Below are 15,351 nucleotides of genomic sequence, written 5' to 3' on the forward strand. Positions count from 1 at the left end.
AGCTATAAGACCAGATGAGGCCAGTCTCCATGAGCTATAATACCAGATGAGGCCAGTCTCCATGAGCTATAGACCAGATGAGACCAGTCTCCATGAGCTATAAGACCAGATGAGGCCAGTCTCCATGAGCTATAATACCAGATGAGGCCAGTCTCCATGAGCTATAGACCAGATGAGGCCAGTCTCCATGAGCTATAGACCAGATGAGACCAGTCTCCATGAGCTATAAGACCAGATGAGGCCAGTCTCCATGAGCTATAAGACCAGATGAGGCCAGTCTCCATGACCTATAGACCAGATGAGACCAGTCTCCATGAGCTATAAGACCAGATGAGGCCAATCTCCATGAGGTATAAGACCAGATGAGGCCAGTCTCCATGAACTATAGACCAGATGAGACCAGTCTCCATGAGCTATAGACCAGATGAGACCAGTCTCCATGAGCTATAGACCAGATGAGGCCAGTCTCTATGAGCTATAGACCAGATGACGCCAGTCTCCATGAGCTATAGACCAGATGAGGCGAGTCTCCATGAGCTATAGACCAGATGACCAGTCTCCATGAGCTATAGACCAGATGAGGCCAGTATCCATGAGCTATAGACCAGATGAGACCAGTCTCCATGAGCTATAGACCAGATGAGACCAGTCTCCATGAGCTATAGACCAGATGACCAGTCTCCATGAGCTATAGACCAGATGAGGCCAGTCTCCATGAGCTATAGACCAGATGACCAGTCTCCATGAGCTATAGACCAGATGACTAGTCTCCATGAGCTATAGACCAGATGAGGCCAGTATCCATGATCTATAGAACATACGAGGCCAGTCTTCATGAGCTATAAGACCAGATGAGGCCAGTCTCCATGAGCTATAGACCAGATGAGACCTGTCTCCATGAGCTATAGACCAGATGACCAGTCTCCATGAGCTATAGACCAGATTAGGCCAGTCTCCATGAGCTATAGACCAGATGAGACCAGTCTCCATGAGCTATAGACCAGATGACTAGTCTCCATGAGCTATATACCAAATGAGGCCAGTATCCATGATCTATAGACCAGATGAGACCAGTCTCCATGAGCTATAGACCAGATGAGACCAGTCTCCATGAGCTATAGAACATACGAGGCCAGTCTTCATGAGCTATAAGACCAGATGAGGCCAGTCTCCATGAGCTATAAGACCAGATGAGACCAGCCTACATGAGCTATAGACCAGATGAGACCAGTCTCCATGAGCTATAAGACCAGATGAGACCAGCCTCCATGAGCTATAAGACCAGATGAGACCAGTCTCCATGAGCTATAAGACCAGATGAGGCCAGACTCCATGAGCTATAAGACCAGATGAGGCCAGACTCCATGAGCTATAAGACCAGATGAGGCCAGTCTCCATGAGCTATAGACCAGATGAGGCCAGCCTTCCTGAGCTATAAGACCAGATGAGACCAGTCTCCATGAGCTATAGACCAGATGAGACCAGTCTCCATGAGCTATAAGACCAGATGAGACCAGTCTCCATGAGCTATAAGACCAGATGAGGCCAGTCTCCATGAGCTATAGAACATATGAGGCCAGTCTCCATGAGCTATAGACCAGATGAGACCAGTCTCCATGAGCTATAGACCAGATGAGACCAGTCTCCATGAGCTATAAGACCAGATGAGACCAGTCTCCATGAGCTATAGACCAGATGAGACCAGTCTCCATGAGCTATAAGACCAGATGAGGCCAGTCTCCATGAGCTATAATACCAGATGAGGCCAGTCTCCATGAGCTATAGACCAGATGAGGCCAGTCTCCATGAGCTATAGACCAGATGAGACCAGTCTCCATGAGCTATAAGACCAGATGAGGCCAGTCTCCATGAGCTATAAGACCAGATGAGGCCAGTCTCCATGACCTATAGACCAGATGAGACCAGTCTCCATGAGCTATAAGACCAGATGAGGCCAATCTCCATGAGGTATAAGACCAGATGAGGCCAGTCTCCATGAGCTATAGACCAGATGAGACCAGTCTCCATGAGCTATAGACCAGATGAGACCAGTCTCCATGAGCTATAGACCAGATGAGGCCAGTCTCTATGAGCTATAGACCAGATGACGCCAGTCTCCATGAGCTATAGACCAGATGAGGCGAGTCTCCATGAGCTATAGACCAGATGACCAGTCTCCATGAGCTATAGACCAGATGAGGCCAGTATCCATGAGCTATAGACCAGATGAGACCAGTCTCCATGAGCTATAGACCAGATGACCAGTCTCCATGAGCTATAGACCAGATGAGGCCAGTCTCCATGAGCTATAGACCAGATGAGACCAGTCTCCATGAGCTATAGACCAGATGACTAGTCTCCATGAGCTATAGACCAGATGAGGCCAGTATCCATGATCTATAGAACATACGAGGCCAGTCTTCATGAGCTATAAGACCAGATGAGGCCAGTCTCCATGAGCTATAGACCAGATGAGACCAGTCTCCATGAGCTATAGACCAGATGACCAGTCTCCATGAGCTATAGACCAGATTAGGCCAGTCTCCATGAGCTATAGACCAGATGAGACCAGTCTCCATGAGCTATAGACCAGATGACTAGTCTCCATGAGCTATAGACCAGATGAGGCCAGTACCCATGATCTATAGACCAGATGAGACCAGTCTCCATGAGCTATAGACCAGATGAGACCAGTCTCCATGAGCTATAGAACATACGAGGCCAGTCTTCATGAGCTATAAGACCAGATGTGGCCAGTCTCCATGAGCTATAAGACCATATGAGACCAGCCTACATGAGCTATAGACCAGATGAGACCAGTCTCCATGAGCTATAAGACCAGATGAGACCAGCCTCCATGAGCTATAAGACCAGATGAGACCAGTCTCCATGAGCTATAAGACCAGATGAGGCCAGACTCCATGAGCTATAAGACCAGATGAGGCCAGTATCCATGAGCTATAGACCAGATGAGGCCAGCCTTCCTGAGCTATAAGACCAGATGAGACCAGTCTCCATGAGCTATAGACCAGATGAGACCAGTCTCCATGAGCTATAAGACCAGATGAGACCAGTCTCCATGAGCTATAAGACCAGATGAGACCAGTCTCCATGAGCTATAAGACCAGATGAGGCCAGTCTCCATGAGCTATAGAACATATGGGGCCAGTCTCCATGAGCTATAGACCAGATGAGACCAGTCTCCATGAGCTATAGACCAGATGAGACCAGTCTCCATGAGCTATAAGACCAGATGAGACCAGCCTCCATGAGCTATAAGAACAGATGAGACCAGCCTCCATGAGCTATAGACCAGATGAGGCCAGTCTCCGTGAGCTATAAGACCAGATGAGACCAGCCTTCCTGAGCTATAAGACCAGATGAGGCCAGCCTTCGTTAGCTATAACACCAGATGAGGCCAGTCTCCATGAGCTATAGACCAGATGAGACAAGTCTCCATGAGCTATAAGACCAGATGAGACCAGTCTCCATGAGCTATAAGACCAGATGAGACCAGTCTCCATGAGCTATAAGACCAGATGAGACCAGTCTCCATGAGCTATAAGACCAGATGGGACCAGCCTCCATGAGCTATAAGACCAGATGAGACCAGTCTCCATGAGCTATAAGACCAGATGAGGCCAGACTCCATGAGCTATAAGACCAGATGAGGCCAGTATCCATGAGCTAGAGACCAGATGAGGCCAGCCTTCCTGAGCTATAATACCAGATGAGACAAATCTCCGTGAGCTATAAGACCAGATGAGACCAGTCTCTATGAGCTATAAGACCAGATGAGACCAGCCTCCATGAGCTATAAGACCATATGAGACCAGTCTCCATGAGCTATAGACCAGATGAGGCCAGCCTTCGTGAGCTATAACACCAGATGAGCCCAGTCTCCATGAGCTATAGACCAGATGAGACCAGTCTCCATGAGCTATAAGACCAGATGAGGCCAGTATCCATGAGCTATAGACCAGATGAGGCCAGTCTCCATGAGCTATAGACCAGATGAGGCCAGCCTTCGTGAGCTATAAGACCAGATGAGACCAGCCTCCATGAGCTATAGACCAGATGAGGCCAGTCTCCATGAACTATAAGACCAGATGAGGCCAGTATCCATGAGCTATAGACCAGATGAGGCCAGCCTTCCTGAGCTATAATACCAGATGAGACCAGCCTCCATGAGCTATAGACCAGATGAGACCAGTCTCCATGAGCTATAAGACCAGATGAGGCCAGTCTCCATGAGCTATAAGACCAGATGAGGCCAGTCTCCATGACCTATAGACCAAATGAGACCAGTCTCCATGAGCTATAAGACCAGATGAGGCAATCTCCATGAGCTATAAGACCAGATGAGGCCAGTCTCCATGAGCTATAGACTAGATGAGGCCAGTCTCCATGAGCTATAATACCAGATGAGACCAGTCTCCATGAGCTATAGACCAGATGAGGCCAGTCTCCATGAGCTATAGACCATATGAGGCCAGTCTCCATGAGCTATAGATCAGATGAGGCCAGTCTCCATGAGCTATAGACCAGATGACCAGTCTCCATGAGCTATAGACCAGATGAGGCAAGTATCCATGAGCTATAGACCAGATGAGACCAGTCTCCATGAGCTATAGACCAGATGAGACCAGTCTCCATGAGCTATAGACCAGATAACCAGTCTCCATGAGCTATAGACCAGATGAGGCCAGTCTCCATGAGCTATAGACCAGATGAGACCAGTCTCCATGAGCTATAGACCAGATGACTAGTCTCCATGAGCTATAGACCAGATGAGGCCAGTATCCATGAGCTATAGACCAGATGAGACCAGTCTCCATGAGCTATAGACCAGATGAGACCAGTCTCCATGAGCTATAGAACATACGAGGCCAGTCTCCATGAGCTATAAGACCAGATGAGGCCAGTCTTCATGAGCTATAAGACCAGATGAGACCAGCCTCCATGAGCTATAGACCAGATGAGGCCAGTCTCCATGAGCTATAGACCAGATGAGACCAGTCTCCATGAGCTATAAGACCAGATGAGCCCAGTCTCCGTGAGTTATAAGACCAGATGAGACCAGTCTCCATGAGCTATAAGACCCGATGAGACCAGTCTCCACGAGCTATAAGACCAGATGAGACCAGTCTCCATGAGCTATAAGACCAGATGAGACCAGCCTCCATGAGCTATAAGACCAGATGAGACCAGTCTCCATGAGCTATAAGACCAGATGAGGCCAGACTCCATGAGCTATAAGACCAGATGAGGCCAGACTCCATGAGCTATAAGACCAGATGAGGCCAGTATCCATGAGCTAGAGACCAGATGAGGCCAGCCTTCCTGAGCTATAAGACCAGATGAGACCAGTCTCCATGAGCTATAGACCAGATGAAACCAGTCTCCATTAGCTATAAGACCAGATGAGACCAGTCTCCATGAGCTATAAGACCAAATGAGACCAGTCTCCATGAGCTATAAGACCAGATGAGGCCAGTCTCCATGAGCTATAGAACATATGAGGCCAGTCTCCATGAGCTATAGACCAGATGAGACTAGTCTCCATGAGCTATAGACCAGATGAGACCAGTCTCCATGAGCTATAGACCAGATGAGACCAGCCTCCATGAGCTATAAGAACAGATGAGACCAGCCTCCATGAGCTATAGACCAGATGAGGCCAGTCTCCGTGAGCTATAAGACCAGATGAGACCATCCTTCCTGAGCTATAAGTCCAGATGAGGCCAGCCTTCGTGAGCTATAACACCAGATGAGGCCAGTCTCCATGAGCTATAGACCAGATGAGGCCAGTCTCCATGAGCTATAAGACCAGATGAGGCCAGTCTCCATGATCTATAGACCAGATGAGGCCAGTCTCCATGAGCTATAGACCAGATGAGACCAGTCTCCATGAGCTATAAGACCAGATGAGGCCAGCCTCCATGAGCTATAGACCAGATGAGGCCAGTCTCCATGAACTATAAGACCAGATGAGGCCAGTATCCATGACCTATAGACCAGATGAGGCCAGCCTTCCTGAGCTATAATACCAGATGAGACCAGCCTCCATGAGCTATAGACCAGATGAGACCAGTCTCCATGAGCTATAGACCAGATGAGACCAGTCTCTATGAGCTATAAGACCAGATGAGACCAGTCTCTATGAGCTATAAGACCATATGAGACCAGTCTCCATGAGCTATAGACCAGATGAGGCCAGCTTTCCTGAGCTATAAGACCAGATGACCAGTCTCCATGAGCTATAGACCAGATGAGGCCAGTATCCATGAGCTATAGACCAGATGAGACCAGTCTCCATGAGCTATAGACCAGATGAGACCAGTCTCCATGAGCTATAAGACCAGATGAGGCCAGCCTTCATGAGCTATAGACCAGATGAGGCCGTCTCCATGAGCTATAGACCAGATGAGGCCAGTCTCCATGAGCTATAAGACCAGATGAGACCAGTCTCTATGAGCTATAAGACCAGATGAGACCAGCCTCCATGAGCTATAAGACCAGATGAGGCCAGTCTCCATGATCTATAGACCAGATGAGGCCAGTCTCCATGAGCTATAAGACCAGATGAGACCAGCCTCCATGAGCTATAAGACCAGATGAGACCAGTCTCCATGAGCTATAAGACCAGATGAGGCCAGACTCCATGAGCTATAAGACCAGATGAGGCCAGTATCCATGAGCTATAGACCAGATGAGGCCAGCCTTCCTGAGCTATAAGACCAGATGAGACCAGTCTCCATGAGCTATAGACCAGATGAGACCAGTCTCCATGAGCTATAAGACCAGATGAGACCAGTCTCCATGAGCTATAAGACCAGATGAGACCAGTCTCCATGAGCTATAAGACCAGATGAGGCCAGTCTCCATGAGCTATAGAACATATGAGGCCAGTCTCCATGAGCTATAGACCAGATGAGACCAGTCTCCATGAGCTATAGACCAGATGAGACCAGTCTCCATGAGCTATAAGACCAGATGAGACCAGCCTCCATGAGCTATAAGAACAGATGAGACCAGCCTCCATGAGCTATAGACCAGATGAGGCCAGTCTCCGTGAGCTATAAGACCAGATGAGACCAGCCTTCCTGAGCTATAAGACCAGATGAGGCCAGCCTTCGTTAGCTATAACACCAGATGAGGCCAGTCTCCATGAGCTATAGACCAGATGAGACAAGTCTCCATGAGCTATAAGACCAGATGAGACCAGTCTCCATGAGCTATAAGACCAGATGAGACCAGTCTCCATGAGCTATAAGACCAGATGAGACCAGTCTCCATGAGCTATAAGACCAGATGGGACCAGCCTCCATAAGCTATAAGACCAGATGAGACCAGTCTCCATGAGCTATAAGACCAGATGAGGCCAGACTCCATGAGCTATAAGACCAGATGAGGCCAGTATCCATGAGCTAGAGACCAGATGAGGCCAGCCTTCCTGAGCTATAATACCAGATGAGACAAATCTCCATGAGCTATAAGACCAGATGAGACCAGTCTCTATGAGCTATAAGACCAGATGAGACCAGCCTCCATGAGCTATAAGACCATATGAGACCAGTCTCCATGAGCTATAGACCAGATGAGGCCAGCCTTCGTGAGCTATAACACCAGATGAGCCCAGTCTCCATGAGCTATAGACCAGATGAGACCAGTCTCCATGAGCTATAAGACCAGATGAGGCCAGTATCCATGAGCTATAGACCAGATGAGGCCAGTCTCCATGAGCTATAGACCAGATGAGGCCAGCCTTCGTGAGCTATAAGACCAGATGAGACCAGCCTCCATGAGCTATAGACCAGATGAGGCCAGTCTCCATGAACTATAAGACCAGATGAGGCCAGTATCCATGAGCTATAGACCAGATGAGGCCAGCCTTCCTGAGCTATAATACCAGATGAGACCAGCCTCCATGAGCTATAGACCAGATGAGACCAGTCTCCATGAGCTATAAGACCAGATGAGGCCAGTCTCCATGAGCTATAAGACCAGATGAGGCCAGTCTCCATGACCTATAGACCAAATGAGACCAGTCTCCATGAGCTATAAGACCAGATGAGGCAATCTCCATGAGCTATAAGACCAGATGAGGCCAGTCTCCATGAGCTATAGACTAGATGAGGCCAGTCTCCATGAGCTATAATACCAGATGAGACCAGTCTCCATGAGCTATAGACCAGATGAGGCCAGTCTCCATGAGCTATAGACCATATGAGGCCAGTCTCCATGAGCTATAGATCAGATGAGGCCAGTCTCCATGAGCTATAGACCAGATGACCAGTCTCCATGAGCTATAGACCAGATGAGGCCAGTATCCATGAGCTATAGACCAGATGAGACCAGTCTCCATGAGCTATAGACCAGATGAGACCAGTCTCCATGAGCTATAGACCAGATAACCAGTCTCCATGAGCTATAGACCAGATGAGGCCAGTCTCCATGAGCTATAGACCAGATGAGACCAGTCTCCATGAGCTATAGACCAGATGACTAGTCTCCATGAGCTATAGACCAGATGAGGCCAGTATCCATGAGCTATAGACCAGATGAGACCAGTCTCCATGAGCTATAGACCAGATGAGACCAGTCTCCATGAGCTATAGAACATACGAGGCCAGTCTCCATGAGCTATAAGACCAGATGAGGCCAGTCTTCATGAGCTATAAGACCAGATGAGACCAGCCTCCATGAGCTATAGACCAGATGAGGCCAGTCTCCATGAGCTATAGACCAGATGAGACCAGTCTCCATGAGCTATAAGACCAGATGAGCCCAGTCTCCGTGAGTTATAAGACCAGATGAGACCAGTCTCCATGAGCTATAAGACCCGATGAGACCAGTCTCCACGAGCTATAAGACCAGATGAGACCAGTCTCCATGAGCTATAAGACCAGATGAGACCAGCCTCCATGAGCTATAAGACCAGATGAGACCAGTCTCCATGAGCTATAAGACCAGATGAGGCCAGACTCCATGAGCTATAAGACCAGATGAGGCCAGACTCCATGAGCTATAAGACCAGATGAGGCCAGTATCCATGAGCTAGAGACCAGATGAGGCCAGCCTTCCTGAGCTATAAGACCAGATGAGACCAGTCTCCATGAGCTATAGACCAGATGAAACCAGTCTCCATTAGCTATAAGACCAGATGAGACCAGTCTCCATGAGCTATAAGACCAAATGAGACCAGTCTCCATGAGCTATAAGACCAGATGAGGCCAGTCTCCATGAGCTATAGAACATATGAGGCCAGTCTCCATGAGCTATAGACCAGATGAGACTAGTCTCCATGAGCTATAGACCAGATGAGACCAGTCTCCATGAGCTATAGACCAGATGAGACCAGCCTCCATGAGCTATAAGAACAGATGAGACCAGCCTCCATGAGCTATAGACCAGATGAGGCCAGTCTCCGTGAGCTATAAGACCAGATGAGACCAGCCTTCCTGAGTTATAAGTCCAGATGAGGCCAGCCTTCGTGAGCTATAACACCAGATGAGGCCAGTCTCCATGAGCTATAGACCAGATGAGGCCAGTCTCCATGAGCTATAAGACCAGATGAGGCCAGTCTCCATGATCTATAGACCAGATGAGGCCAGTCTCCATGAGCTATAGACCAGATGAGACCAGCCTTCGTGAGCTATAAGACCAGATGAGACCAGCCTCCATGAGCTATAGACCAGATGAGGCCAGTCTCCATGAACTATAAGACCAGATGAGGCCAGTATCCATGACCTATAGACCAGATGAGGCCAGCCTTCCTGAGCTATAATACCAGATGAGACCAGCCTCCATGAGCTATAGACAAGATGAGACCAGTCTCCATGAGCTATAAGACCAGATGAGACCAGTCTCTATGAGCTATAAGACCAGATGAGACCAGCCTCCATGAGCTATAAGACCATATGAGACCAGTCTCCATGAGCTATAGACCAGATGAGGCCAGCTTTCCTGAGCTATAAGACCAGATGAGGCCAGCCTCCATGAGCTATAACACCAGATGAGGCCAGTCTCCATGAGCTATAGACCAGATGAGGCCAGTCTCCATGAGCTATAGACCAGATGAGACCAGTCTCCATGAGCTATAGACCAGATGAGACCTGTCTCCATGAGCTATAAGACCAGATGAGGCCAGCCTTCATGAGCTATAGACCAGATGAGGCCGTCTCCATGAGCTATAGACCAGATGAGGCCAGTCTCCATGAGCTATAAGACCAGATGAGACCAGTCTCTATGAGCTATAAGACCAGATGAGACCAGCCTCCATGAGCTATAAGACCAGATGAGGCCAGTCTCCATGATCTATAGACCAGATGAGGCCAGTCTCCATGAGCTATAAGACCAGATGAGACCAGCCTCCATGAGCTATACACCAGATGAGGCCAGCCTCCATGAGCTAGTGGCAAGTGGTCCTGCACAGGTATCAGCAGGCAGACATATTTGTGGCCGGAAGTCTGTGCCAACCCCACTATTGCTCCTCCCATCCTCTGGCCCTGTGACTCCCTGCTCAGGTCTTGGCCTCTCCCATCGGAGACGTGCCTATAGCACCAACCACATCACCATCAACAAGCAGCCGTCATGGGCCCCCATAGCTAGCATCCCCACCACGACTGCCCAGAAACAGCCCTTACGGACAACAAAGCTGCAAGACCTCACCAGCCTGACCAGCCTGGACACCCCATGGTGGAAGGTTGATTTTCAGGTAGGCGTTTCCATGGGACAGTGTAGGTTTGGGTATCTCTAGAAGTCAGGGTGGGCTTGGGAAGGGTCACGGGTGGGGAGAGTGTGGCTCGTGTCTTAGCCGTGAGCATGGAGTCCATCCACTGCTCTCTCTGTGAAGGGTTCTCTCTTCTCTCTGGCTTCCATCTCCCCGATACTTAATGCTCAAATCCTTAGTCTCTGCCTCATGGGCCCACACCCTGCAGTTCCCAGGTAACGAGGACCCTCATCTGAACTCAGTGGACTCTGCAGCACCTCTGGGAGGAGGCCGTATCAGAAGCCACCTCCCACCACACACACACACACACACACACACACACACACACACACACACACACACACGCAGAAAATTCCCCTCAGGGTAACTGAGAAGCAGGGAGTAACGTGACTTGTCCAGGGCCCAGAGGACTGGGCTGCCTGACCCACAGCCCGGCTCAGAGCAGTGTCTCCCAGTCCCAGCACTGCCATGACCCCCACCCCGTGCTCAGTAGGGTGCGTGGGAGCTCCCTGATGCCACCCCTCCCAGGCCATGGCCCCCAGTCTCCTGAGGACAGTAGCCACGTCAGCAGGTCACAGACACCTTCCAAAACCAAATGAATCTGTCAGCCACCTGCTTTATGTCATTTTTTAAAATATTTTATTTCTTTATTAATGAGAATGATAACAGGAGAGAGAGAAAGAACTAGGTATCACACCAGCACATATGCTGCCAGGGGCTGAACTTGGGACCTCATGCTTGAGAGTTCAGTGCTTTATCCACTGCACCACCTCCTGGATCACCATTTTCTTTTTTTTTTTAATTAGAGATTTAATAACGATGAACAAGATTGTAAGATCACAGGGGTACAATCCACACATTTCTGACCACCAGAGCTCCATGTCCCCTCCCCTCCATTGGAAGCTTCCCTGGTCTTTATCCCTCTGGGAGCAGGGACCCAGATTCTTTATGGGGAGCAGCAGGTGGGAGTTCTGGCTTCTGTCATTGCTTCTCCGCTGGACATGGGTGTTGGCAGGTGGACCCACACCCCCAGCCTGTGTCTGTCTGTCCCTAGTGGGGCAGGGCTCTGGGGAGGGGAGGCCCCAGGACACATGGTGAGAGCATCTGCCCAGGGAGGTCAGGTTGGCATTGTGTTATTTTCTTAAGAACGGGCTTCCCCCTGTGAGTCTGTGATCCATAAAGGTAGCCTTTCTTTTCCTATTTTTTTGTTCAGGACTCAGCGGAGCTTCACCACTGGGGATATTTTTGTTCTTGTTTATTTTCTGTGTGTTTTTTTTTTTTTCAGACAGAAAGAGAGACAGAGAAAGACACTACAGCACTGAAGCTGCCTCACACACCCGCCCTCCACACTCCTTGCCTCCCCCGGCTGGCCGCCCCCATCACACTGAACACAGGCACACGCCCACACGAGGCCACAGGCCTGGCTGGGTGGGAAGATGGGTCTTGGACTGGCCTGTTGCCATAGAAACTGGCAGCTGCTGGTCCCCAGTGTGGTGATGATGGGTACAGAGGGTGAACCTGCTCGGATGTGGGGTGGGGGTGGTCGAGGCCCAGCAGCCAAGTCTGGGTGTCAGCTCTCACCACAGCAATCCTGAGAGATGGGCCCCTCTCTTCTCCATGCTGGCGTCCACCCCAGAGGAAACAAGGAGGAGGAACCCCAGTGTCAGCTAGTGGGGCCCCATAAGTACTCCCGCCCTGAGGCGGAGATGCCCCTGGGGAGAACATGGGGCTAAAGACCTGGAAGACACCTCTGCTTTCTCTCACATCTTCCAGCAGTGAGCACCTCGCCCCTCCCTGTTCCTGGCAGATCTCTGTGTACCCAGAGGCAGAAAATTCAGTTTTAATAAAGTTTAAAATTCCTTAATTACAAGAGGAATGCATACCCAGAGAGCAAAGCAGCTGCAGTTTGTGTTTGAAAGTCTCATCCTGGTGTCTCTGCAGCTAGAGCAGCCACCGGCCTTCCCAGTGTCCCAGCCTTCCCAGTGTCCCTGCCTTGCTGATGTCTCTGCCTTCCCAGTGTCCCTGCCTTCCCAATGTCCCTGCCTTCCCAGTGTCCCTGCCTTCCCAGTGTCCCTGCCTTCCCAGTGTTCCTGCCTTCCCAGTGTCCCTGCCTTCCCAATGTCCCTGCCTTCCCAGTGTCCCTGCCTTCCTGATGTCTCTGCCTTCCCAATGTCCCTGCCTTCCTGATGTCTCTGCCTTCCCAGTGTTCCTGCCTTCCCAGTGTCCCTGCCTTCCCAGTGTCCCTGCCTTCCCAGTGTCCCTGCCTTCCCAGTGTCCCTGCCTTCCTGATGTCTCTGCCTTCCCAGAGTCCCTGCCTTCCCAGAGTCCCTGCCTTCCCAGTGTCCCTGCCTTCCCAGTGTCCCTGCCTTCCCAGTGTCCCTGCCTTCCCAGTGTCCCTGACTTCCCAGTGTCCCTGCCTTCCCAGTGTCCCCTGCCTTCCCAGTGCCCCTGCCTTCCCAGTGCCCCTGCCTTCCCAGTGTCCCTGACTTCCCGGTGTCCCCTGCCTTCCCAGTGTCCCTGCCTTCCCAGTGTCCCTGCCTTCCCAGTGTCCCTGCCTTCCCAGTGCTCCGGCCTTCCCAGTGTCCCTGCCTTCCCAGTGCCCCTGCCTTCCCAGTGCCCCTGCCTTCCCACTGTCCCTGCCTTCCAGTGCCCTCCTGCTGGATGAGTGGCTACCAAGCCTCCACCCACACACAGCAAGCAGCAAACACACAAGCCTTGCACACAGACATCTGAATCTTGAGCACTTCCTCAGGACCAATCCTACAAGTACAGTCACTGGTTCCAAGGGAACCTGGGCTTTCCTTCCCCTTTTTTTTTTTCCTTCTTCTCAAAGTGAAGAGGCATGTGTGTACATAATGTCACCACTCCAGGCTGGTGTTTGCATTCAAACAGAAACAGCAACAGATAGACAAAGAAAGAAGCAGAAAGACCACAGCATGGGAGTTGACCACTAATCCACAGCCTCCCTGAGCAGTGCCGTGGCTTAAACCTGCCCTCTATTCATGGCAAGGCACACACTCTTGGCATGCACAGCTAACACCTCTTGCTCCCCATCCCTTCCCTAAAAAAAAAAAAAAATTGTGGGGGCCAGGCAGTAGTGCAACGTGTTAAGTGCACAAGGTGCAAAGTACAAGAACCTGTGTAAGGATCCCGGTTCAAGTCCCCAGTTCCCCACCTGCAAGGGGGGGGGGGGTCGCTTCACAGGCGGTGAAGCAGGTCTGCAGGTGTCTATCTTTCTCTCCTCCTCTCTCCATTTCTCTCTGTCCTATCCAAAAAAAAAATGTAGAAAACAGCCTCCAGGAGTAGTGAATTCATGCAGGCACCAAGCCCCAGTGACAACCCTGGAGAAAAAAAAAAATATATATATATATATATATATATATATATATATATATATATATATATATATATTCATGGAGATCTCAGTGCGGTGCTGGGGGTTGAATCTGGCCTTCAAGCGTGCAAGTGCCAGGCTCTGTGCATGGACTTAGCTCCCTGACCCACTCGTGAGTCTTTAACACCAGCAGAGGGTAGGCAGCTCTGGACTCAGGGGCACACACGTCAGTTCACATTCCCACCGTGAGAAAGAGTCCTTCCTGCCCCACCGACCACACCAATGTGATCAGATAGTCAGACATTTGCCCGTCTGGGAGATGCACTTGTTTGAGATCGCTCTAATATTTCATGGGCCCCAGCACTTTTTTTATGGACCTACTGGGCCTTTATCTGTGTGAGGTGCTGTAAATACTCTGGGCCCTTATTCTGCAGCTTCCCTCCACCTTCAGGGGCTTAAAAGAATGTTCTCTTGGGACTCATCTTTGCTCATCTGCATGTCGCAAATCCGCTTCCCACATTATCCCTTGCTTTTTTTAAATTTCTTATTTTGATTTTATAATGATGAACAAATAAGATAACAGGGATAAAACTCCACACAGTTCCCACCACCAGAGCTCCATGTCCCATCCCCTCCACTGGAAGCTTCCCTGTTCTTTATCCCTCTGGGAGCCAAATTCTTTATGGGGAGCAGCAGGTGGGAGTTCTGGCTTCTGTCATTGCTTCTCCACTGGACATGGGTGTTGGCAGGTGGACCCACACCCCCAGCCTGTGTCTGTCTGTCCCTAGTGGGGCAGGGATCTGGGGAGGGGAGGCTCCAGGACACATGGGGGAGGTCGTCTGCCCAGGGAGGTCAGGATGGAGTCATGGCAGCGTCTGCAGTTTGGTGGCTGAAAGACAGAAAGATATAAAGTTAGTCCCTTATTTTTTTAATATTTTTTGCACCAATATAGGCGTAAACAGATAAAATCCACAAAACAGAATGAAAAATGCAGAAATAAAACCAAATGTGCCTGAGAGTTCTCTGAAGATGGAGGCGGAGAACCAATAAACTAGACTCAGTAAAGTATCCAGTAACAGTGTTGAGATCTGCATGATACAGAAACAAGAAAAAGGCTGATTCCTCTGTCAGTGCCCAGCTGGTGTCACATGCACCAAGATTAGACAAAAATGGATTCATGGAAATTCTAGGGAGAAAACTGAGTGAGAACTATTTCTTTTTTCAGTTTGCAGGAGAGAGAGAGAGAGGAGAGACACCAGAGCACTGCTTCTCTGCTGGTGAA

The 15,351-nt window shown here is 49.9% G+C and overlaps 2 protein-coding genes across 2 annotated transcripts in view; one reads left to right on the forward strand and one right to left on the reverse strand.

Moving 5' to 3' along the window:
• DDOST (dolichyl-diphosphooligosaccharide--protein glycosyltransferase non-catalytic subunit) overlaps positions 1 to 15,351 on the reverse strand; it is a 321,069-nt gene that overhangs the window by 89,268 nt on the left and 216,450 nt on the right. The window lies entirely within an intron of this gene.
• Positions 1 to 15,351, forward strand: part of VWA5B1 (von Willebrand factor A domain containing 5B1) — an 84,446-nt gene that overhangs the window by 51,618 nt on the left and 17,477 nt on the right. The window contains exon 13 of the mRNA XM_060202399.1: positions 10,530 to 10,720. Within this exon, the coding sequence (XP_060058382.1) occupies positions 10,530 to 10,720 (191 nt within the window). The remainder of the gene's footprint in view (positions 1 to 10,529; positions 10,721 to 15,351) is intronic.

The sequence above is a fragment of the Erinaceus europaeus genome, chromosome 11, assembly GCF_950295315.1.
Source record: "Erinaceus europaeus chromosome 11, mEriEur2.1, whole genome shotgun sequence".
Lineage (NCBI taxonomy): Eukaryota > Metazoa > Chordata > Mammalia > Eulipotyphla > Erinaceidae > Erinaceus > Erinaceus europaeus.